Raw genomic sequence first — 25,894 nt, 5'->3', positions numbered from 1 at the left:
TGTAGGTTGATGAAACTGCCAACTTTATTTTTATTCACAGACAATTCCTGAACTGTATGAAGTTTGTGTGTAAATACATTTAATTCTAGCATACTGGCACTCTATTTACAGCATTAGATACTTGTGGTTTTTCTTTGGGAAACAATGCTTTCTACCCAAAAAGGTTCTTGCTATTCACAGTTGAACTGCGCTGTTAACATTTGATAGTTCTTGAATGCAACACACTTCTTTAAACTGTTAAGGAGTTAAAGCTTAAAGAACAAACTTTGGTTTCTTCACTCAAACTGTAAATTAGTCACTGTAATGAATTCATTAACATTGTTAAAAAAAAAAAAGTAATGCTTAGCAACAGTATACTTTTTTTTTCCCCAAAATTTAAGTCAATGTTTAAATTTCACATGGATTTCAAATCACTGTTGGTGACTTGTAGTGTTCATCCAGAGATTCTTAGAGCATTACACTTCAAAACAAATCATCCATCTTGAAGCTCCACGTGGTCTGACAAAAGGCTCTGCCAAACCACCGGGTTGGCGGCAGGTGGGGATGCAGGGGAGAGCGCTGATAAGTGTCGTACTGCGTGTGGCCTCAAGTCCCAGCACAGCTCCAGGACAGTGGCTGACTCTTCGTGGTACATGCATGTGAAGTCTGGATTATTGCAGTTATGAGAAGTTACCACTTGCAGTAAGGGTTACACTACAAGGCTGCTGTTTCCATCAATATCCACGGCACACTTGATCCATGGCCAAGTGTATTCTGCAACAGAGAACAGTAATAGTGAGAATCTTTTCAAGCTCTCTCAAATTGTTTCCCAAACTGACTGGCAAAACAGCTCCTCATCTTCTGGGTTGCGTGTTCACTGCCTAAACTACCAGTCCTCCCTCCCATTCCCTACCCCTCTGATTTTCTCCCTCCCTTTTCTTCTGTGTGCGTGACTCACGAGGTTCCCGTCCCCTCACATGAACTACACCCTCCCGAATCAGAATTTCAACACCATGCTTCTCTTGCCACTACCACAGCACTTCAGCCTGGACCCTTATTTTCCTGTTTTCCTGCTACAGGATGAGGACCCAGAAGTGCTGTGGTCTTCTGAGTCAGCAGCTGAGGGGGCATAGGAGAAAACACCAGCAATTCCCAACTCATTTTCACTGTGACATTGTACAGAAGTTGCAGGGCAACACCCATATCCTGTACAACCCATCAGTCATGCTATTTTGAAGTTATACCATGCAGTGGGATCCTCTGACTGGCTTTAATTTCACCTGAGGGTTTCCAACAAGGAAATTAAAGGCTTACCGGGGGGAAAGGCTTATGAGTGGGAGGGAATAACAATGTCGTGTCTTCCAAAATTAGCATTCATAGCTTTAGAGTCAGAACTTCATTAACAGAATGGTCAACAGAGGAGAGAATACACGAGAAGCCAGTAGCGTTAGGCTTCATCATCCTATTAGCTTCTGCATTTTAATAGCCACAGACAAAACTAGGCAGAGTGCCTGGGAACCTCCTTACCTCTCAATGGGGTATCCTCCTTCACAGACGTTGACCAAGGCGTACAGCTGTCTCAGGGCATACTCATACTGAAATAAACGTTGTTAATAATTACCAGGATGACGAGCAATTGTTTAAGCAAACTAAGTTGTGGAAGTACTTCAGAGATGCTATTGACATTCAAGGCACTTATTTGCAAGTCTTGACAATCTAGTACTAGACTAAATAGATCTTTCTTCTGTGTTCTTTGAACTTCATTAGGTAAATTCAGCTGTTGCTACATGTTACCCCTTAAGGAGGGCCCACCTATCTAACCAATCGCACTCAAAAAAAACACACAACAAAAACCCAACAAAGAACCCAATCAAACAACTGCCCCTTCCAAAACACTAAAGAGGAACTAAAAGTTTAACAGAGCTGTGTGACCTCTTAGCAGCCTTGCTGATAAGAAGTTCCTGCTAAGAGATTGCATCTGCTTTTGATTTGCAAATAGTACTTACATCTTGTTCAACTGGCAGCTAATCCCATTGTTTTCTGCTAAAATCAATCTTTTTTGCTGTTGATTCATCCTACCTGTCTGCTTAGGTTACCTTGCCTGGCATTGGGGTTGGGTTTTCTGGAATGGAAACTGACCTCTGTTATTCTTGGCTAAACAGTGCCTAGCACAACAAGATTTGGTTCTCAGCTCGGATCCCAGGAAGAATAGACAGTAATAAAAGCCTTAAAACATACGTTGTTCTTGGGAGTTCAACCCCATGGTATCATGGATATCTTGACAGTATCAGCTAGGCTACTGCAAGGAACTATGCAACGTGCAATCAGAATAGAGAAATCTGAATGTACTGTGAATTCAGAGTGGTGCTGCTGCTATGTTCCTGTTTTACTAGTAGTGATGCTTTAAGCAGAAATACAACATGGCTTAGTTAATATTGGGATTTCTGAGGAAGGAGTTCCTGAAGGGATACCTTTACCTATTAGGGAGTATTTTTGTTTCCTTTTACTAAAGGTATTTTTAGTAATCTTCATCTACAAACATGGTGGAAGTGGTTTCCTGCTTCCAAAAACATCAGTCGCCCTTTCTCCAAAACTAAGCTGTAAGACTGCCCCAAGCTAGCTTTTTAATAAAAGCTCATTTTGCAGACCTGCTTATGACTACTTGTTTTACCAGTATGTGTATCAGGTTATATCTAACACTTTACTTACCAAGGGAGAGTGCCAGTTGAAGCAATGAGCTTTGAAGTGGTTCACCGCTGACTGGTAGCAGTCATAATTGCTGATGGTCGATCTGTCTGACAGAATTTGGTTGGTCTGTTCTCTTGATCCTGTTATTAGGGTAATGATCTTCCGCATGGATTCCTTGATAAATTCTTTAGCCTGAATATAAAACAAGAAGAACTTTAAAACATGCTTTTTCTGAGCCCCAATTTGAAGACTTTGAATTAAATTTCTCATTAAACCCTTCTTGGCCTTCAACTCTTGGGATCTTTAAGGGATTCAATTTTGCCTCTTATATTTGGCTCAGTCGTCTGGATCTGTCTCTCAACATACAAAAGAAAACTAGGGAGATGAAAACACTCCTGGTACACAAAATAGCTCATTCTCCTTCTGGAGTTCTGCCAGAAGACAGTACCAATACTGGCTACACTTTTGCAGGAGCTTTTGATCTGGAAGACTTCACTTCTACTGTGACAAGAGTTTCTCTAATACCAATGAATAATTCCTCCCAGCAAGAATTTCTATGGAAGGCAATAGGGAATTTCCTGGCAATACAAGCTGTAAGGTTGACTACTGCATTGCCTTACATCTGTCTTGATAATTAGTACTTAACACGCAGGGAACAGATCCTTGAATTTTAAGGAAGAATAAACCATCAAACAGAAGCTACCAGTCTGAAGAGTAATTTTGTTACAAATTGCAAAAACTGGAAGAAATCCCACTGGTTCTGGGGTGTAACTGTGCTTTTTATTGACATAATAAAATATTGACATTATATTTTTATTTAGTATTGTTTTTTACTGACATAAATCTGACCTTACATGTAGTGTAGTGGAGTTTTTGTTGTTTGCTTTTCATTTAGTTTTGGTTTTCTTTGCTTACCTCCAGGTGTGTCTTCATCTCTGCAGCAATCTTCCTAGCCTCATACATGTCATTGGTAGCCATCAGCTTTCGTTTCATGATAGCAAGAGGCACATCAGGACTAGGTGTGAGGTCGTAGTGTTCTACAGGTGGCAGTGAAATGGGGGCAGCTTTCTTCCCCATGCCCTGAAACTGCATCACTTTCATAGAGGAGATACTCTGAAAGACAGAAAATGAACAAGTAAAACATCAAGAAACTCCAGCAAGAAGTGCATCTTGGCTTTGCTGTGCAAAGCTAAATCTCTAAACTTGTTTTATTAGAAAAAATAAAGCAGTTCATAGGGTTGGAAATGGTGGTTTTTTATGTTTGTTTTTTTTTTCTTCTGTTTTTTTCTTTTTCCAAGATCAAGGCTGCCAAATATCTAGGAACTTTTATTTCCAAATCTCTAAAGGGAAAAATACTGTCATGTTAACTAGCCTGGTATTTTGACAAATATTTAAAGTATTTCTATAAACACATTGAATAAACAGGACTATTATAAATGATGTATCACCTCTTAGCTCCTCCCGTTCAAGGGAACAATGTGTTTTATTAACATTACAATAATATTCACAATATGCCTGGAAGTGGCTACCACACTTCTTATACTTGATTGATGTGAAGAGTTATATCACAGGCAGAGCTTGGAGGACAACTTGTATCCTGTATTTCCTTTAGCATCAGGATCATCAGCTCTTTGATGCTAAGTGATTTTCTGTGTGTGTGATGAACAGTTTCATTTCCGAAATCAACAGATTACATTGTTCTTAAAGGGACAAATGTGTAGGGCATAAAAGGTTCTAAAATACATCTGACCAGGAAGCCCACTCACATACGTACCTTGTTTCCATACTGCATCACATGGCTGGTGTTGGTGCGTTTCTTCACCAGCTGAAACTGCTTGTGGAGCGTTTCTTTTCTTAGATCCTCCTGCATGAAGAAACTTCCATGTAATCACAACTGCTTAAATTCAGCTATTATAAAAATGTGAGGAAACCTAGAAAAGGTCTTGGGTGCCAGCTTGCAGAAGGAAGTACAGGGCATGAGCTATACAACCTTTGAAACACATAGAAGTAAAAATGGAAGTGAAATTTGACGGGGTATTCCCAAATTGCTTTTAGTGAGCACCTAATCTCCCAGCAAATGTGCAAGAACGGAGAGGGCTCACATAAGAATCCCAGACTTGTTTCAATATGCTATATTCCATGCAATATTCCATGATGCTAGCAAGTGGGTTAGCTACAGTTCAGTATGTAAGGAGCTCTGATGAAGAGGTACAACTTACTGAACTGCCCAATTTGTTTAACAAATTTGGATATGTTGTCTCGGATTAGTAAATTAAGATGATGTAAACTTGAAACTAGAAGCTAGACAGTTTCTAATCTTACTAATAATATATTTAAATACATTTAGTTGCCCAAACAAAAATTATATGGTTCTGAATAGTAGATTGATACTTTTATTGACTCAATTTGTTGATTTCAGTCTCACACGAAAACAAAGATTTTCATAAATCCTTTAAAAGAACTTTTATTTTTTTTCTAAGGCTAGCGACATTCACGCATGGAAATGCAGAAACTTTATCTACTAACTTACCATATCTGAATCTTCCATCCAATTCACGCTGTACCAGTCACCAAGATAAGTCTGCCTTTCATCATCATAATAACATGCGTAAGAAGACTCCCTGGGATTGGCAGCAGTTGTTGCATAAACTGTAAGACCAGTGGAAAGCAGGTTTTGGTTTTGTTTTATTTTTAAACACCCCAACCCTTCCATGATTTATGATATACTAAGTATATAATATATACAGACAATATATTTGCTTAAGGATTTTGGTTGTCAATCATTTACTTCTAAATAACAGGAAGAAGAGAAACCTATAAGCCATTTCGTTCATCAGCGTCAGTGCTGTTTAAGAGCTCCTTCCTTGCTGCCAACCGTGTGGTCTGGGGCATTTAAACAAGAATATGCACTTCTTGGGGGAAAAAACTGTCAAAATCTACTCTTCAAAGAACTACCTGACAATGCACACTGACAGCCTATACATTTTCCTAATTACAAGGATCAGACTTTGTTTCCAAGCTTAGAATAAATCCTATAAATCATCTTTATTCTAGAAAATTCTTTTTCTAAGAAATATTCTCTCCAGGATAGCACTCTGCACAGACGGAAAAGCTAAACGAACCTCTACAAGATCTGACCCAAACACAGCATTTCCAGTCCTCTCTTTCACAACAGAAATATTTTAAACAATTCCTTGTAGATATTAATACAAAAGCTATTGTGGCTTTTTGCCAAGGTCAACTCATAGCATATTTGCATGACTGGAGAAAAGTCCAAGTTTCAGAATGAAAAAAGTTGTGCATGTTTTTCCTATAGCTACAGTGTTGTTTCCACTCAGAAGGTATCTACAGTTTAAAAGCCAAAAAGAGTCTCAAATCCTGTCTGTGCAGTAAAGTGCTCTTTCTTAGCATCTTTTACATGCTTACTAAGTAACCAGTTAAGGTTTGCAGGCCACAACTGAAGGCCAGCAAAGACAGCTTCCTATTCTAATACATGAATTGTCAATTTTCCACCTTTGTAAATCAGTAGTAGAGCTAGTAATAAAACCAGTCACCAGACTGGAAATTCCTAACAGAATAAACTTTGAAACATGCTGATTCACTGAGCATTTTTGAAGAACCTCTGCTATGAAACATTCTGTGTGAACTTTCTGCAAATCCTTGACAGGGCTGTAAGTCCAGGTGGCTGCTAGCCAGACTTCTGAGCAAAAGACCCAGGAAGCTGTGGACAGGCCTGTGCTTGGGTCTTCCTTCAAATAAGAGCTTCAAAACCATGAGAAAGCCAGAGCATCTGGTCTCTCAGACATGAAGCAGAGCATGAAAGAGTTGTGACTCCTCATGCTAATGAAGGCTTAGCTCCCAGCTCTACAGCAGAGAGATTAGAAACCCTGAAAAATCATTGTTGCACTTCCTGTATTACCAGCCAAATCAGGGTAGCAAACTGCTTGGCAATCGCATACCATGGTTGCCTTTGCTACTCAACGAAACCATCAGCAGGAACTTCATCCCTGCTGTTAAACAATGCTGAAGCTGAGAAATGTCAGTATAAGCCAGGTGCTACCTGTTAAGGGCAACCATGTAGTCTCTGAAAAGAAGTACTTTTTCAACTTCTCATTTGCAAGAAACCGAAAGCCTACATGGTCTTTCTAGGACTCCGTTAGTTCTTTAGAAGGAACTTCTCATAAATGGAAAACATTTATTTCTCTAACTCTTGTGCATCCCTGCTAAAACTGTACATGCAAGTGCCTACAACCTCTCCTTGATACAGTATCTGTTTAGGTCTTGCCTATGACAGGTCCATTCAGCTAACTGATTGCTCACCATTGATATGATCAGCCAAATGATTCATCATAGATCCAGACTCACATGCTTCAATGTAAAACACCATCTATAAAACAGATCAGAGAAATAAGAAATTAGATGAGCAAATGGATGAAAGTCCTTCAGTATTTTTCAGCTGTAGTTAAATGGCCTGTCCTGATATTCCCAAAACAAAAGCTATCCATAATGCTACAAAAACAAAGCATGAAAGTAAATAGATCCATTTTTCTTTTTTGGGAACTAACTATATAGAAAAGGGAAAACCATCACAATAAAAATATGCAAACCATCCCTATAGAATCCATAGGAATCTGATGACCAATGTAGAAAGCACAAATCAAAAACATGGTCAATCTTTAGACCCAGCAACGTACCACTATTACATGTACATTTCTGGAACCAATGGCCACTTACGTGGTCCTAAATACAACAGCCATAATAGACAGACTACCATGGAAAGTTGCTTAAAAAAGGCTATCAAAACGTTCTAAATATTAGTTTTTCTGCTTAAAACAACTTGCGATGAAATAAACACACAGAATTTTCTAAGAAAAGGTACAGTCTCTTCAGCTACATTAGTAACTGTAAGAAAAACATGAGGCATATCAAACTTCCTGTAGCAAGAGCACAGTCTGAAGCGAACAAAGCACAGGAAGGACAAGTCAGGTACACATTATGAGGGTGCGGTAGTTAGAGATGTTGCTTCTCCACTGCTGGTCAGAATATATATGTTATCGAAAGTCTGGGCTACAGCTGTGCTGCATCAATTGCAAATAGCATCAGTGAACTAAAAGTGAAAAGGGAAGAATTGGAGAGGATCAGTCCTGTAAGTTCAAAATCCTAATTCAAGTTTAATTGTGCGGTATCAGATTCCCTGTGCTTTACATGACACTGGAACCGAAGACAAACCACGCTCCTCTGTGCCAGCCACTCTTTTAATCACACAAAGACATGCTTCTTTACCTTTTGGTATTTCTTGTGACGATACATGTACCAAATAGTCTTATTCAAGTCCTTCACGTGAAGCTGTAAAATAAGAAGGCTTGTATTAAACTTGTATTAAAACCACTGATGTTCAGCGCACACAATTCATTTAATAGTAATAACTACCAACTGTTGTAGATACATTTGTTCCTTCCCTTTAAACATATCTACAGTTTTGTACTTTTGAAACACAACACTCTAGTATTTACCACTAGAAAAAATGGGTCATGGTGCCAAACGATGACCCAAAAAAATGGAATAACGAGGAGAATATTGCTCCGCATCTTTATTGCATCAAGATTTTTTTTTATTACAAATGTCACAGTACTCCCCCATAATACTTACATCGTCATCAGGAAAAGCTAGAAGTCCTGGAGCTCCATGGTCAGTGAAATAAACAAATACATGATCCTTGGGACCACTGTAAAGAGAAAATAGCAAACAAATTTTTCTAACCCCTCCAACCTAATTTTTACCACCATAAACACTGTCTGCTTATCAATGCCAAGGCATGTCAAAAATTGAAAATAATGCAGCTGAAACACCTCCTGCTCTCGGTAGTAGTTTTTCCTCCTAAAACATATTACTTCATATGCTTATGAAAAGAAATGAATATCTGGAGGAGCAATAAAAGCAGGAGTATATGGCTATTCCCCCAAGCATGGGGGATCAGTCATTTACACCTCATGTTTCAGACTGAAAACTGGTTGCTGATCAGGCAGAGGCTGGTACTTGGCAGGAGTACAACTGTTTTTTAATGCTTATCTGAGGAATCTGTTTTACTGTGGGCATTTTAGCAAAAATGAAATCATTTCATAACTAAGTTACGGTAAGGCACCAGTAACACGTGATAACCATAAAAACTTTTAATAAGATCCTTATTTGTATTTATGTTCTACCTTGTTGTGATCCGTATGGCATTAGATAGCCAGCTCAGCAGTGCCCTATGTCTCCACAAAGAACTGATCTATAAACAAACTCACCCATTTCACTAGACTGGTATTTGTCCTATCTGGCTCTGCAGATGGTTGAGCACTGCATGCTTTGAGGCATGGATACCCTACGGTTTGCGTGGCACACTGTTTGCAGTAGAATTTTATTGCAGTGTAAATCAAATAGATCATGTTTTTGATACTAAGGACTTGTCCTAACAGCCAGATCTGCAAAGGGATTTTTCTTATGAATCACCTGGAAGATTCTCTAGAAGGCTTTCAGGCAGAGGAAAACAGTTCTTGCCCCACCCAAGAGCAGAAGTCAGGGCACTGACTGAAATTCACACAACAGAGCTTACTTAGCAAAGGCTGGGAGGCATTTTTCTCTCTCTCACTCGTGACTGTAAGTGCAAAAAATTGGGCCAAGGTGAAATGTAAATAACTAAGACTTTTGTAACTGGGTTCAAGTTGTCTTCCTGAGCAGCTAAGAGTCTTTGGCCTTATGCATATCCACTCCTTTATTTGACTTATAATTTCAAGGTTTTACAGGTGAGGTGTGTTCTGAAGTAATTTTTTTTTTTAATTAGGCTAAAGAATGTTTTATATTTGCTGCTTGGCTCATTGTAGATACTAGAAAAGAACAATCTTGTAACTGTACAGTGATTTATTAACTTTTAACGTATGTGACTTGCATAGATTATTTTCTATCTCAGCTCTTCATGAGGAAGTTTAAACAATTGAGAGCAATAACTTAGTCAACTCTTGCCCTGCTCCTTCACTGTTTTTATTGTCCCCAGTGCCAGGGCAGTACTCTTCTATTTTGTTTCATTGCTTTGTCTCTAAATTGAACTGTTGGATGAAATAGGCACTTATGCGATTTTACTTACTTAGGCTAATTCTTCCAAATGGTCAAATTCATATTTTAAAGTTTTTACAGGAAATAGTGTAAATAGAAAATTATAACATGATATAACTGTCTGCTAACAGTACTGTCAGAAATATACCACACCTTAGAAAATAGATGTCATACTTTTACATCTTACATTTGTCATCTAAATGACAAATATTGTAATATAGCTGACACTGTCCTCAAGATTTTTTTTATATTTTCACTTATACTGGACTCAATACCAGTCAAATGTCAGCAGTTGCTTGTTGGTGCTAGATAGTTTCAGAAACCAGAACCATTGTATCTCTAATGTGAATGACCTGGAACTGCTGCATTCACGAGTTGTAAAAGGCTCTAATTTACGCTCTTCTTTTGCTGAATTCAGTGCCGATGTACAACTACACATGCAATTATTTTCTAAATGAAACTCCTCTTACCTTTTCAATACTTTTCCTGATCCCACACCTTTCATGGCTTCCTCATCCCCTCTAAGAACAGCAAGGAAGTTCTTTGGAGTAACATCCTAAGAATTTAAGATGATTTACATTAAATGTGATCATAAAAACAAGAACACAATCTTCATTCAGAAAGATGGTTTCTGAAAGTTAGAATCCATGCATAGATAGCAAGTTTAGCTGGCCCTTGATGCTCAGAACAGTACTTCTTGAGTTTCCTGTATTGCTCATACTGGAAGTAATTCCTGTTCCAATACTTCAGCACTTAAAAAAAATAAAAGTGCAAGCCAAGGTGAAAAAGTGTTTTGGTATTAGAATGAATATTTACTCATTCTGTATAGTTATAATTGGAAATCCACATTTTTGTTCCTACTTAAATTTCTGGGGATAAAAGAAAAGTCTTACTGCCACTATGCAACTCAATGTTTATAGTTTCTCGAGATTTTTGTTCTGGTGGCAAAGCCAAATAAAAAGCTCCTGCCTTGCCCCACTTTCACCTATCTCTTCAGCCCTACATTCAGGTCCCTACCATTACATTACACTGGCAGAAGAATTTCTGGATCTAGTCTTTTAACTGTATTACTGATATGGTGTGGAATAAATAAAAAAATAAAGATCCCTAAATAAATAATTTTGATTTTAGTTTCACTGACACAGTTTCCCATCTTGAACTTAACACTCCACCCTCACCCTTAACTGTTGGGTTGCATGCATAGACCCTTCCTTTCAACCTATCACCAATAGCACATTAGGCACTGATGACTCACTCAGATAACGAATCATGAAATCACCAAGTGATTGCATTACTCTTCTGACTTAATGAAACAATTCATCTTAAAGAGCTGTTCTTCAGATTGAGTTATAACAATTTTGAATGAAAGACAATGTAAGGATTTGCTTTTATGACCACTGCTTCACTTCCAAACATCTAGTGGTTACATTCATCTAATGAACACGGAACTTTATGCCAAATCATGCATGATGGGGATTTTACACTATGTACATTTTAGTGTGCAAGGTACAGTCTAAAAGGATTTATCCAGAGCACTGGCTAACACTGAATCTTAGCTTCCCTGGGGAATGGGGTTTCATTCCTACCTCCTTCGTATAGTCCTTTGGCACTCCAGCATACACATCTGTGCCATTAGGTCTATTGATGACAATGCCTTTTGTGGGATTCCTGAAAGTTTAAAGGGACATAAATATGAAGAATTAGTAATAACTACACAACAGCCACAGAACAACTAGAAAAACATTTAAACTGTCCTGCCTGGCAAGCTTACCTTAGACAGTACGAGTACTTGTGCCATGTGTTGTTAAGTCAACACAGAATGCAAAGAGCTTTTCCCTTCAGTCAGTTACAGATGCTCAGTTTAGGTGTCTTTGCCCTCACAGTACCTTCAAGTATCCTACCTCAGATTGCGTAGATTAATTTGAGGATACAGGCAGGTGGTCTGTTATACTATTATTTCCCTGCTTTCAGTCTTGTCTTTAATGCCCTTTATTCTCTGCTCCCACTGCTGCTGTGCAAATGAAATCTGCTGATTTCTGCTCAAGTTTGTTTCAGAATTAAAGGCTGTATAAGTGAACAGTTTTATATCAAAAGCAATGACACACTCCAGACAGTGACCAAGGATGTGACATATACACTTCTTTGTTCAATCTGCTTTCTGGGGATTAATCAATCTGATAACATCTTTTCAATAGAAGCTCAGTCATACAGAGCTTCCCCATGCTTGTGTTTTTAGGTTATCTGCTGAAAACTGTTATGCCTGGAAGCTAAGATCAATTGCTCTCATAACAATGACGAACTGACAAGGAGCTCTGGAGTCCTCAGTATCAAAGATGCTGAGCTGTGGATAAAGGCTTAGAAAGCTCAAGAGCATGTTACAAAGCAGACCTACTGTGCTGATGCATAAAACATCTCTGTGCATATCTCAGGCAGTTTTAAAAACTGTTCCTACAAAACTACTACAAACTCAAACATACTGGTGACTATGCATATTTTAGCAAAGATAGTTTGTTACCAGTTCATGTTCAACACTTACTCATCATTATCTGCAATGTCATCATACATCATGACAATGATCTGTTCATCTGGAATTCCATTTCGGTGTACGATCTGGTACGCGTGGCACACATCTGCCTGGAAGTAAGCAGGTTTTCATTACTAGCTTTAATGGAGACTTTAATGGACCTTTGAGAACAGAAGAAACAGTTTTCCAACCTAAGATCATGCTATTGTCCAAAAGAAACTCCATCCTAGTATTTTAATTTCAAATTTAAGAGATTGAGGGTTGTTAGAGGGCTGAAATGCACAGGTTCAATCCAAAACTCAATGTCTTTCTCTAACTACCAATAGCTGTATTAATAACAAAGACTATGATTAAAATCTCTCCATCTACCTATTTCAAATTCCTATTTAAACAGAATCCAGAAGTTAACTGATACTTGTTATAAATAACAAAATTTAACAAAAAGTTCTCGGCAATGTTCTGAATTCTGCAAGGAAATCTAAACGAAAACATCGTGCACTGACAGATTCAAAGCAGAGGAAGGAGGAGTTGGATTTCCACCAATTTCAATTAGTTCTGCACCAAGCCTGCATGAATAAGCAATAAAGACTGTCCTTGGCTTAAACAAGTACAGTTTACCAATCTCAACTCTGCAAAGATTTGGTTTTAGTTTGTTGGTTTTTTTTGTTTGTTTTTAATTTTGTTTTACTACAAAACAAAACTTTGTTTTTAATTTTAGTTAGGGAAAAATTCCTTTTTAATTATGTATTTCTCATAAAGTGACACCACAGCAAGTTCAGGGCAAGAAAACATTTCCGTGGAAAACAGAATTGCAAGCTTTCTATTCAGGCTATTTTTCTGACCTGTAGAGGATATGAATAAGCACATTTTCTTTATAGAACTGTCTTCTGATGGCACAGAAACAGCAATACTCATTAAAGCACTACTACAGTCAAGTATGAACCTCTATCAGAATGTTAAATTCATAGTGACCTCAGCACATACTTTTTTTTCTTTTAGACTTGCAGCCTGTGAATGCCTGAACGAGTTATCAGCAATCACACTTAAACTCCTGAACTACAAAACCCAGATGCAAGAAAACCTGTGCAGATTTAATAGAAGAAACCTCACCTAACAAATAAAAATTCCAAATGTAGGCAAGAAGTAAGCTTTAAATCTTACTTCTGCAGAACTAGTCTAGTTTGCTAATTCATACACCAAACTAAAGTGGCTTGTGTGACCTCCTAAATTTTAGTTGACTTAGGTGCATTAGCGATTTCCACTAGTTTAACTAAAAAGATGCTGTAAAATCCTGCCACGTTAAAATTCTTCATCTCCCAAGTGTGGCTGAAAAACAGCTGGCAGTTGTGCAAGACTCCAGGAAGGGCGAGGCACATTCACTGTTAAGGAACTCTCCCACAGCAAAATCTCTTCATGCAACTAACCCTGAACATTAAACTATCCTTCCGAAAGCCGTTCCATTTCCTACTCCGTGAGTCAGCCTAGGCTTTCTCCCACCTGTCCCAAGCAATCCGCACTGTTCAGAGTTCCCCATTTCCTTGTACAGCACTATGGCAGCTGCTGCCTCGACAAGTCAAAGGCAGAGGTTAAACCCAGTTATAAGGGTACCCCGTGTGATACAAAACATTAGAGTGCAGATTTGACTACACATATATTTGATTTTCAGAAGCAAGCTGGGCCAAAGTAGTAGAAAACACTCATCTGGGCTTCTCTACACAGCCTGATGAGTAGATAGATCACAGCTCTCCTCTCACCCTCGAGACACCGTACACTGCTTCTGTTAGGCTGACAGAAAGAGCTACAGGCTGGCAACACAAGGAGATGCTGAGGCTTACTATAGTGACAGAATGCCAACATATTCAACTAGCAAGTTTCTGTGCTCCCATAGATATGTGTCTGGCCCACAGGAACTTCTGAAGTACTCTAAATTAATACCAAAGTACCCAAAATTAGTTCAGCTTTGTAAATGAATGTCAACAGCCTTTTTTGGTGTCTTCTTTTCTTTCTGATTCATTGACTGTTTGCTCACTATGTCTTGTCTCACTCAGATCTTGGTGGTAAATTTAAATTCCCTACTGTGCATGAAAACACATGAATTCCCAACAACCTTGACTTATGCCTGTTTGGGGTTTGTCTCAACCTTTTAAGGCTTCTGCTAAGAGAATTGTGCCTACTGGTAATGCAATGGTACCACCAACATAGGCTAGAGTAGCAAAAATATATTTTGCTGCTAAAATTCCTTTGGTTTAGCTAGAATAGTTTTGAGCAAATGACTTTTTGTGTGTAAAGTTAGCTGACCAGACAAGCCACCTTTGATGCTGGTCATATGCTTGTCCTGTTTCCTCCCACACACAGAAAAAAAATAATCTCTATAAAACCAGAATAGAAACAGCCTGCTGCTAGAGTAGGGAGGCATATGTGAATCTATTTCCTGTTGATCAGTAAGTGCCTATCAAATATTGCTGTTTAAGCCTTGTTTCTTCCAGAAGTATTTGTGACATGGCTATACATGTAAAACCACCCTAAAAGAGACAACTAACATTGTTCCTGGTCTCTAGTTGGTGTTATTCTTGTTGATTTTGTAAGTGAAATGAATGCTATGAACATTTACTGTATAAAACCATCACTAAATGCAAGTCATGATTTTGTGGTCATGATTTGGTGTGGGTAGCAGCTGTCCTGTTAGCAAGAGCAGAGAAGAGGGAGAAGGTATATATAGCTGTACAGCTGCACCTGCACAACCCAGCCCAGGTGCCAGTCGTAAAGGAAACTGTTAGTGGGACGATTCAGATCTTTTATTCCCAAGTTCCTCTAAACCTGTTCCTGTATCAGTGAATTGCTATGGAAGATCTATGCTTAAATTCACTTCAGTAATTAACTCTTAGATCTTGAAATCACAGGCATCAGAGGTGGAACTCCCCTGTTATCCTGGCATGGGCACTGGGAGAAAACTCTAAAAGAAAACAACAGCAACAAAAAAAAGGCAACCATCCTCACCCTCCTCTGTCATAAAGCTATTTAAACATTTCAGTGACACAGCTTTTGAGCAGAATGCCTTTTTTTTCTCTTTTTTTTTTTTTGACAGGTCTGAGAGTGTTGTCCAAGTGCTTCTTGAACTCCAGCAGGCTTGGTACCATGACCACTGCCCTGGGCAGCCTGTCCCAGTGCCCGAGCACCCTCTGGGTGCAGAACCTTTCCCTAACCCCCAGCCTGACCCTCCCCTGTCCCAGCTCCATGCCGTTCCCTCGCGTCCTGTCGCTGTCCCCAGAGAGCAGAGCTCAGCGCCTGCCCCTCCGCTCCCCTTGTGAGGGAGCTGCAGGCCGCCATGAGGCCTCCCCTCAGCCTGCTCTGCTCTGGGCTGAAAATGTCAGCCATGCTTCATTCCAGCCCTTAAACACCAGTCAATGAGTCAAAACCCATACCTGTATTAAGGATTTAGGAAAGCTTTTCCCATAGCTTCACTTACAATTTGATAAGCACAGTGAGGAAAAGCTAATTGAAGCTGAGTAGCCAAGGCATCCTTTATGTCCGTTAACTGAACAACCGGAGAATTTATACGGACTGTCCTGAACTAAGGAACTGATCTGGTTCATTGTGCCCAAAACTCTTCATAAGCACAGCCCCTGACCCATAAAGCTCACTAAGTGCAAGACTAAAAACAGTGACCAGAAATAAAACCACGTATGCAAATTTAGAAGCTTATATTTTCAGCATTTTAATTTTGCCAGATTTTTTAAAACTATTTTCCCTCCTTGAGTATGTGCTCTGCCTTTGGTAGGACTGCATTTCACAGCAGGCTTTTCCACTGACACTGTTCGTTTTTGCCTTTTGGGGTATCCAGACAGAATTGGTCTGTCTCTCCTCTTGATCTACTTGTAAAACCAACTTTAGGTTGGAGTTAGCTGGTACAATCACAGCAGTAAGAACAAGAAGCACTGTTTTTGTCTAATCAAAAATACTAAAGATGTGGCTAAAAACACTGAAGAACGGAGAATCACCAAGCATAAGTCTATATGTAGGCTAGCTCTGTAATAACAGGGAGCCTATCGCATTAGACTGTATACTATACAAAACATTTAACATTTATGTTAAGAACTTGATCAGATAACTGTAAAAGACAAGTTTTGATCATCCTGGTGTGGAAACAGTCCCAGTTTAGGCACCAAAACGGAAAACAAGTGCCCTGCAAGGTGTGAATCTGAAGCATAGATAAGTGCAAACAGTGGTTTTTTTCCTTATCTTGCCTACACTTGAGGTTTGCACCACTGACAGCGGATTCTGACCACTGACAGATAAGTCTTAGAAGGAGTTTCAGATTCCTTGAGGTTACAGGTGCAAACTAACTTTCTGCAGGGTCTGCACAGTCTTTACAAACTTACTGCTGCTGGAGTCTGTACAGTGTTCAATGATGGACTACTTTCCCAAAAAATTTTCATGTATGAAATTAGAGACATTTTTAAAAATGAACCTTCTCCCCCTCCTTTTACGGTTGCGTAGTCAGACGAACACATCCTGTCACCAGGTAACTACTGCGGAAGGCAGCGGAGTACGTTTTGACTGTGCTGTGTGCAGACAGCATGCAAAGCAACTGGAGCTCACAAAACATGAAGTGTAATACATACATGCAGTGCTATGTATTAACTGTACACCGAACAGCTGAACTGAGCAATTGAAACCCAGATACGTGTCAGCTGAGGTTTCAACTTACAAAGGGATATTATGAGTGCTTAGTGGCATTTAGGAAATAGTGTCTGGTCTGGTAATAAGTAACAGTCACATTGAGTATCTACTTACGGGAAAATTCACATCTACAAATTCTTTTGTATGCAGGCTAGATCAGAGAGGTTCTGAGGAAGAAAGGCAGGGGCAGGAGGATAAAGTGGATTAGAGTACAATGTATTTTCTTCTGCAATTTCTCCTTTGGAAAGTAGAAGAATTACAAAGAATCAAGCAAAGAAATCATCAATTCTGAAGCACTGCATAGTTTTCTGTTAGTGCAACTATTGCTCTATTGAAAATAATTATTCTACTGAAACTTGTATGTTTACTGTAGCACAACTTTCATGACGGATGAAGTATAGAACTGGAAGTTCAAGTCTGGTTCGTGGTTCCAGTGAACACGTCATTTAAACACAGTGTTTTTGCTTCCTTAGCTGGAAAGCAGGGAGTACTAACACATGCAAAGACCTTAGCGATCACTCTGCATAACATTCCTAAAAGTCTGTAAGAACTCCTGAGTTCTCTGCAGTACCTTTCCTCTTCTGTCCAACTCTCCTCAAAAGTATCTATTGTTCTGCCAGTTTTCCAGGGAAAAATGTTTTCCTAAATTTCTGATACCCCAGACACCCTTTTCCAGCTTACACTTTGTAGCACACGCAGTTCCCTGACCAGCTGCTGGGCCTGTCGCAGAGTATGCCCTCCTGCCAGGGCTGCTCACTCCTGCCCAGCCCCTGAGGTTGGCCAAAAGAGGCAGCTAGACAAGACAGCACAGGCTTCTGACGTGTTGCACCTCCTGGGAACTAACTCTTTTGTAAGAAGCTAGGCACACTGACTTGCCCAGAGCAGCTCAGTAGGAGCTCAATCCCATTATGAAGGATCCATCATGCTGACTCTTATTTTATAGCTGATTTTACAACTTTGATGGGATTCCTAATGGTGTTCTAATTTTTGTTCCAAACACTAATACTATACCTGAAACAAGAGGTAGGGGTTAAAATACAGACGTTTCTAGGATTTAAATATTACAGGTATTTTGCATTGCTAGTCAATGTTCTCTCCAGAAATGAAGGTATTCAAAGAAACCCCATTCTCAATTTTCTAACCCTGAAAAGAATCTACCTAACTATGAGCAAGTGACCACGTTCTGAAGTTAATTTGCTGGTGTGAAATTCTGACTTAGCACTGGACACAAATACTTAAGGTTACATCTTGCATCCTTCATAACTTCCTTATACCTGGCAGACGTACTTGCTATTGAAGGCCCACCAGCAGACCTATTTAAAGCCCTGTGGCTGGGCCACTGTAGAAAAGGAACTCTCGTGAACCACAGCTTCCAAAAAGTGATTTTATTTAAGAACAAATGTTGCAGCATTAACTCCTCCTAGAGGAAGTGAGCCAATAAGACTGATTATACAGCAACGCAACAACCAAAGCACGACTCAGAATAATTACATTTAGACATGCCAGGAGGGGCAGTGATAAGTACAGCACTAGTGGTTTTGCAATTGTTTTCTGTTGAGATTTCAGCTTTAAAAATACCTTCCTTCAGATTTCATTTGCAATAGGAATAGTCTATGATAGGGCTAATAATATATCACTTATGGCTATCTGGTAATGGTTACAGTTCAAGGAGCTGCCCAAATCCCTAAAGCCAGTTTGTCCAAACATTAAGCTAGCATTTGCCAGTAACAGGTTCTTCTTCAAGTGCAAAAACGCTGTCAGTCTGGTTCACCAAGTTTTATGCTCATTACTGCACAGAAAGTACCAAACCAACTGTGAGCAGAGAAGGAGGAGAGGCATAAATTTAAAAGCCAGCATGCACAACGAACACATAGTAGGTTTGTTTCTCTCTCAATCAACAGAAATGAAGAAGATAAGGTCTCTATATCTTACAGGCAGCTGCATTAAAAATAATCATTACATAGCAAGTTTCAATTGTTCAGCAAGTCAGTTTGATATATGTACCCAGAACATTTACTACAGCCTAACTTCTAAAATACTGGTTTTGTACACTAGTGTGTCAATCTCTGTTCCACCTTAACTAACAATAGTAAAATATTTTTCTAACATTTAGAAACATACTTTATGTTTCTTTTTGTATGCTTTAAGTCAGAATTAAATAGACTGTGTTCTCTATGGAAGCAAGATGTTCCCATCTAACAAAGACCATGTTTAAGTGTAGATGAAATCTGTTTAAGGGATTGCCCAAGAATTCCCCAAAGGAAAAAAACTGCTCCTGACTAGTCTCCTGACTGCTGATTATAAGCCTTGAACTTAATCAGAGTTAAGTCACAGTCCTGTCCATCCTGACACTCGCAATCAGACCATAATTCCACAACATTGCCTTTGACAGCAGCATCAATTTTCAGAGTTCCTGTTTCCTTTTCTCCTCTTTCCACCCTGCACCCCAGTGCACTGTATCTTGTTGTGGCAGCACAAGTCTGTAGCCATGAACTGCTTGCCTTAGAAAACAGTGAGCAAACTGATTCAGGCTAAAAAGAACCCTTGTCCTTCACCCCACAAAAACATACTGTAGATATACAGCCTTAGCTAAGACTTTTGCTGGCAGAGAAGAAATGGAGATATTTCATGTTATGATATAAGAAATCAAATGGACAGAAACATGCATGTCTCTCAAAAATGAGGTTTAATTCTAGACATCACTTACTCACCTGCAAGTTGAGGTCAGATGCTCTAGCATGGTAATGGAATATTTAGCCTAAATGATACAGGTGTCCCAAGATACAGAAGTGTGTCTAGAGGAAGAGTACACCTCCTGCTGCTAATGACAACTTTTCAGAAGATGAAAGGCTGGACAAAGTCTCAAGCAAATAAATTCATATTTATTTGAATTTCATAGGAAAAGCAGAGGGTAATTTTGGGGATGAGAATGACAATAAAAGAGCAGGCTGTGCATGAATCTTGTTGCTGTTCTTTTAGAATACTCCACACACTCCTGGAAGTCCAGAAGTGGAAGCACTTGCCCAAATGACGTATGGGCTGAACTAACCTAGGTAGCTACCATCTCCCTGCACATCCCAGAGCAGGCATTTTCTGGAGCATGGTCAGTGTCAGCATGTAGGACCAGTGGTCCTTACCTGGTGTCGATAGTTGTACCAGCCATTTGAGCCTGCAACAATCACCACCCAGTGCTTGCCTCCATCTTCAGGTTCTTCCAGGGGGAAGGTGCTGATGCCCAGAGCACAGCCCAGCAGCACAACCACTTCCAATATCATCTCTCTCCTTTATTTATTCCGCCAATGGGAGGAAGAAAAAATCCCTAAAGAAGTTTGAGAGAAGTAGATCAGAGAACATCAGTCAAAAAAAAACAAATCCAAAGCAAACACCAGCAGTACCACAAGAAGGGCATCTAGTTTCAAGGACAATTCAACCCACAGTGTAATTTCTGGTCAGATCTTTCCTTAGCACCAAGCTGCTGCTAGTTACAAGACTTTTCTGTTAGCTTTCAAATCTAACTGAAAGCAGTCCTGAACAGTACAACCATGTCTTTCAGCTCCCTCTGGTTGTTTTGTTCTATAGTAGCTGGCAGTGACTAAAATCTCTAACACAGGACAAGTACCACTATCAAGCATTTCATAAATGAATTTTTTTCAGGGTAATACTGCTCTCTTGGTCTCCTCTGCTTGGATAATTTACTGGTTTCTGCTGACTGGCAACAAGCCCATTATCATGAAGTCAAATCCCTGGTGATGTGGGCACAATGATGCACAGACACGGAGAACTGCTTGGGAGTGCAAGGTCAGAGGGCCACAAAAGCTCTCTGTACCCACAGCGCCAGCAAGGGTGGGGACAGCCCTTAGTGTTGTTTTGCGCAAGATACAGCCCTGCTGCTGAGGCTGGGGGGAAGTGCAGGCTGCGAGAGCCTCGTGCTATTTGTGCAACCTGTTATGCTGGTGGAGAGCAAATGTGAACGGGTACCACATGAAAGAGCAGTATTCTCATCTATTTTGCACAATGGTTAAGCATATGCACAAGCTGCACAGTGACAGAGTAAGGCCTGAGCCTGTGAACCCAAATTCAGAAAACCAGAGCCAGAGAAGAGTTTTGAATCCAGGCAGAAATGGCATTTTCTGCTTTCTTGAGAGGACTTTCTTGAGGGACAGGTAGCGTCCCTACTAATCGGCTGCCTGAGCACCTCAATTGTCTGATTAAGTTTGCTACAAAACGAAACCACTTGACCATATCTAACAAAAAAGTTTGCTTTTTTGGTTGGGGGTGAGTGGGAGGAGGGTTATGTTCACCTGTCACACAGTCTGCTGCACCCAACGTGCCATCCTAAAGCAAAGTCCCCCTAAGAACTGCATGATCCTGTGTGGGATTTGATACTGGTCTGGTTACAAAAACAGATTCTGGAAGTTGATCATTGCTCACATGTACATAAGAGGTTTTGTAAGAGTGGAATAGTCAACTTAGCGTGGCTTTTACTGGAATAAAAACTGGGAATTCCCCAAACATACTGTGTCATCAGAAAGCTTAACGCCAAAGCTACCACTATGCCAAATAACTAAACAGTATCAAAGTCAGTATTGGGTTACCATACTACGTAGTATCAGCTCACACAGCCAGAAACATCCATGTGCAGCTCCTCAAACGGGACTGAACCAGAGAAGTAACCAGCCCGCTCCCAAAGCAGCTGTGTGTGGTGAAAGCTGCTCACGTAATGCATAATATGGCTCTTTCTGAGACTGGATCTCCTCGTCACCAAGAGAAGGAATGCAGGTGGTAATAGGAAAGAAAAAATTATACATATTTTTGAACTTTTTTTGTTTTCCTTTTTGATGGAGCTAGCACAAAGTGAAGGAAGTCATGTTAGCACACTGTTTTTTCTACAGGAAGAGCTATTACCACACCAGTGAACTCCAGAACAGAGAGGGGAAAAAAGAACTGTTAAGTGCTGTGACAACACTTCTTCCAAAAACTCGTTTGAATCTAGCACACTTATCTTTCTGGAATAAGCCTCTGCTGGCACTGCCTGCAAGTGTGGAATTTGGGAGCAAGAACGATACTTGATAACTTAACAACACAGGGTTTGCTGAACTATTAGCTACTTCAGCAGTTAGATGTACATGAAGGAACGAGCAGTAATTTCCCGTGATTTGATAGAAAACTACAATCTCTCATGTTGAGCTGCATTTCTGAACTCTTGTCACGGTGCTGCCATAGAATTTGTATGCCAAGTCTGCCTTGTCTACCTTGTCACTTCTCCCGATGACTCAGATAACATACTAACAACTGCCTTGAGGACGGGCTGTGCTTACAACATCCAGAAACAAACAAAAAAATGCACCTATTCTATTGCCTATATCACGGCTGAGTCGTATCAAGTTGTTCAAAACTTTTGTCAAGTGCCAAAATATGCCATAGATGAACAAACCTATTCCTCCCCACTATTCGGTTTCAGGGATACCTGACTCCTGAAATAGGAGACAAGAAGAGAAAAACGAATGTATTTTAGACCGTACACATAGAGATCTTAACTGAGTTTGACATGCTGGAATATAAAGCCAAGTTTCATGCGAACAGATCCCTCAAAGCTCAGCATTTGTTTCACATGAAGAAACCTCTTCCATGTTAATTAAAGCACAACTTCTCACTTCTCCAGCTAAAATCATTCGTACTTACAGGAGAAGCGCAAAGAGGAACTAACCAGTTCAAGTGATACTGAAGGGCTGGAGATCCTGGCACATGAGGCTTAGTTCTTGGGAGATGCAAACCACAAACTCAAATTCAGTGGGTACCAGGAGAAGTTGCGGCACTGGCAGCCACTCGCTGGTCAGCACAGTGCGAGGGCAGAGCCCAGCAGAGGCACCCAGCGCATGGGGACAGCCACTGCTGGCACACCACGCAACCGAGTGACTTCAGAGAAAACACGCTCCCGAGGGCTATGGGCTGAACTGGAAACAGTTTGAGTGTCTCAGCTGATGGATTCACAGCCTGGACCATGCTAATGCAGAGCTCTTGCTGCCAGGACTCCAGGTGAGTAGGACAGGGTGCTCCAGCTGCCTGCCCCGCGGCACAGAGGAATGAATGAAGGCTGAATATGGAACTAAGTCTAGGTTACCAACCCACCCAGGCGGTCCCTCCATGAGGAACTGAAAAGCCTCCCACGCGGCACAAGGATACGCAGATCCTCACATTTCTCATCTCTGCCGACACGAAATTGGGAACGATACAGAAGTGACAGGGAAAAAAGTGCCAAGCAATGTTTGCACTGTTATTAGAAAGCCACCCGTATTTTGTCATGGATTATTTAGGATAGAAAACACTCCTCTCTTATAGTCTCTAATGACATAATCCCACTTATCTTTTTCCTTTGCTATAATTAAATCGTATTAACAATAGAAAGGGAAAAAAAAAAAGCCTAGACACACCTCAGTGCATTAACAAGTCACAATTAAGAAATGCTCTGTTCCCCAAGGTTTATCGAGGAGCTTTTAAGATAGGCTTAACCATTAAACGCATGTGCAGTGGGAATAGGTCTTTCGTTCCTCGTTTCCAAACACTAGAGAAAAATAAATACATATTTCTGCTTGGTTTAAAGAAAGAAAGCCTTTGATTGCTCAGGCAGGCAATTTAAAAAGATTGCATTCTGGGTTGTGTTGAAAGAGTACTTGACCCACAGCTGAGAAGAGAAAGTTCCCGTCACATGCTATGTCTTCAGGTTGTATTAGAAGAGAAACCAGCTTGGCTGACCAGCTTACCACAGGCATGCAAACAGCCTTTTTTTTTTTTGAAAGCAAGGAATAAAGTATCTGTCACGAGCCATCCTAACTGCATGCAAAGCAAGAGTCTTACTGCACAAAACAAACATGATCAGAACTGAATCCATCGTGATCAACTGATCAAGCATAGCAGAACTGAAAATTCACAAGACCATTTTACAGCTTTGGTTAACCCCCCAGAAATAGGAGCATTTCATCAGCTCTTCTTAGTGTTCCTAGTGGAAGAGTTAATCTTGCTTTGGAGACCATGTCAGGAGCAAGGCACATCTCGCAGACACAGTGGTTCAGCATCCAATCCATGCACGCGGGACCATCGCTCACAGTTCGCACAGCCCCGGTAAGCAGTGTGACCAGAGTAATTCACTCACCTCTTAAAACCTGCACGTCCTCCCTGAGGTCCCTTAGCCATTTTGCATTGCATTGCTAGCACACTTCCCTGACTTACTATCAGAGGGATGCTTAGCAGCACCTCTGGAAGCAGCCGGGTCTGCTAGGATAGTTCTGCTGGCCAGCAGCCTGCTCCTGCTGCGTTCCCAGCCTTTCCCTAGAGAAGCGCTCCACTAAGATCAAAAGTCTGAGAGCAGCAAGACACCAGCTCACGCTACAGAAAGTAGCTCACGTTGATCAAAGTATTTTCCACTGGTGTTTAGAGAGATGTTGACACCCCAGTAGCTTAAACTCCAAACAGCTCAAGCACAGCCTCTAAGAGCTGCATAAAGAGAAGCCGTATGCACATTTTCCCTTCATATGAATTAACAGCAGTCCTGGAGAAAACAAACAGCCTTAGCTGATGCTGATCAGCTGATCACTCCAGTTCTTGGAATTTTATTTTTTTTTTCCCAGCTGCTGTTCTTATGACCTTTAATTTTCAAAGCATTTTTATGACCTTTTAGTGTTCAGAATCAAGCCACGATTCCCTTTCCCAGGTAGTGCTTGCGCCCAGCCTGTCCCCGCAACATTTAGGTGCTGACTTCTGCAAACCACGCGACTCGTGACAGCCCTCCTCGCAGGAGCCTGGTGCCTGCAGAGCCCTGTCAGCAATATGCTACCTGCTTGTGCCGTCCGGTCCGTGGGCTGAAGCACCGAAACCGCCTCAGCCCTGCAGAGTTCGCCTGATTTTCTTTGTACACTTCCAGAGGAGGAAGGAGAAGTCTTTGTGACCGCAGCCTGCGATAAGCTACGTTTTGAAGGCGATGGAGATTACGGTCTCTGTTGCAATACAATTATTTACAAAGTCTGCGTGTAAATACTTTATGAATCAGCTTAATTGATTAGGACTAATGCATCTAGTGGTTAATACACCCTCAGAAGCTGTATAAGCCACTTGCAATGCAGAAGCACGAATCGATTCCTGCGTTATCCCTGAACAACTCCGAGCATTTCCAGCGCTAAATCAAGGCACCCCAGTGCAATGCTGAACTCACCCTGCTGCGTGCGGGCTCCTTTCCCCCAGCAGCAGCGAGGCGGCACCATTTCCCAGAGGAAAAAAAAACAAAAATAAAAAATAAATAAATAAAATACAGGACTGGTGGTGCCGGACCCGCTCTCGGGCTGACTCCGAGCAGCTCCTCCCGGTGCCGCAGCTCCCGACGCGCCTCCCAGCCCCCCGACGCGCTGCCCCGCGCTAATTACGGGGCTAATTAGGTCCCTCATTAGGAGCCCTGCACCCCCCCACGGCGTAACACGGACCCCCGAGCCCCGCTCTGGCTTCCCCCGCCCGCTGCCCGCTCCCGTGCCGCCCTTACCGCGCTGCCTGCGGGCCGCGGGCGCTGTGATTGCTGCGGGCGCGGCGCGGGGCGCACCGAGGCCACCGCGGGCCGCGGCGGGCGGGCGGGGGCTGGCCCCGGCCAATGGCGGCCGGGCGGGGGAGAGGCCGCGACGCCCCGGCCCCGCCGCACTACGCGCCCCGGCATGCCGAGCGCTCCCTCGAGCCCTAAGGGCAGCGGGGCTCGGCGCGCGAGGCACGCTGGGAGTTGTAGTCCGCGCGGCTCGCGTGGCGCCGTGGTGAACTCGCGAAGCTGTGGGAGAGGACCAAGGGCCTGGGCTCGCCCCGAGGTGTTTCACCCCCCCGGCTCTAGTGAGGTGCAGGAGTCTGCAGGCAGCACCACACACCGGTGCGGGGCTCTGGCCTGGTGGCTCCCCTTATTCT

General features: G+C 41.3%; 1 protein-coding gene across 1 annotated transcript; it reads right to left on the bottom strand.

Annotated features, from left to right (window-relative positions):
- Nucleotides 1-25,647, bottom strand: LGMN (legumain). The gene is made up of 14 exons (XM_068682910.1): nucleotides 25,491-25,647; nucleotides 20,101-20,282; nucleotides 12,296-12,393; nucleotides 11,346-11,427; nucleotides 10,230-10,315; nucleotides 8,317-8,392; nucleotides 7,951-8,013; nucleotides 6,988-7,054; nucleotides 5,198-5,316; nucleotides 4,442-4,531; nucleotides 3,583-3,780; nucleotides 2,689-2,859; nucleotides 1,507-1,574; nucleotides 1-753 (listed from the first exon to the last, which is right to left on the bottom strand). Exons 2-14 carry the CDS (start codon nucleotides 20,236-20,238, stop codon nucleotides 714-716), a joined length of 1,296 nt encoding a protein of 431 aa, XP_068539011.1. The 5' UTR covers nucleotides 20,239-20,282; nucleotides 25,491-25,647; the 3' UTR covers nucleotides 1-713.
- Nucleotides 25,648-25,894: the final 247 nt, after the last annotated feature.

Source organism: Anas acuta, chromosome 5 (genome assembly GCF_963932015.1).
Source record: "Anas acuta chromosome 5, bAnaAcu1.1, whole genome shotgun sequence".
Classification (NCBI taxonomy): Eukaryota; Metazoa; Chordata; class Aves; order Anseriformes; family Anatidae; genus Anas; species Anas acuta.
This window is presented reverse-complemented; position numbering and strand designations above follow the sequence as displayed.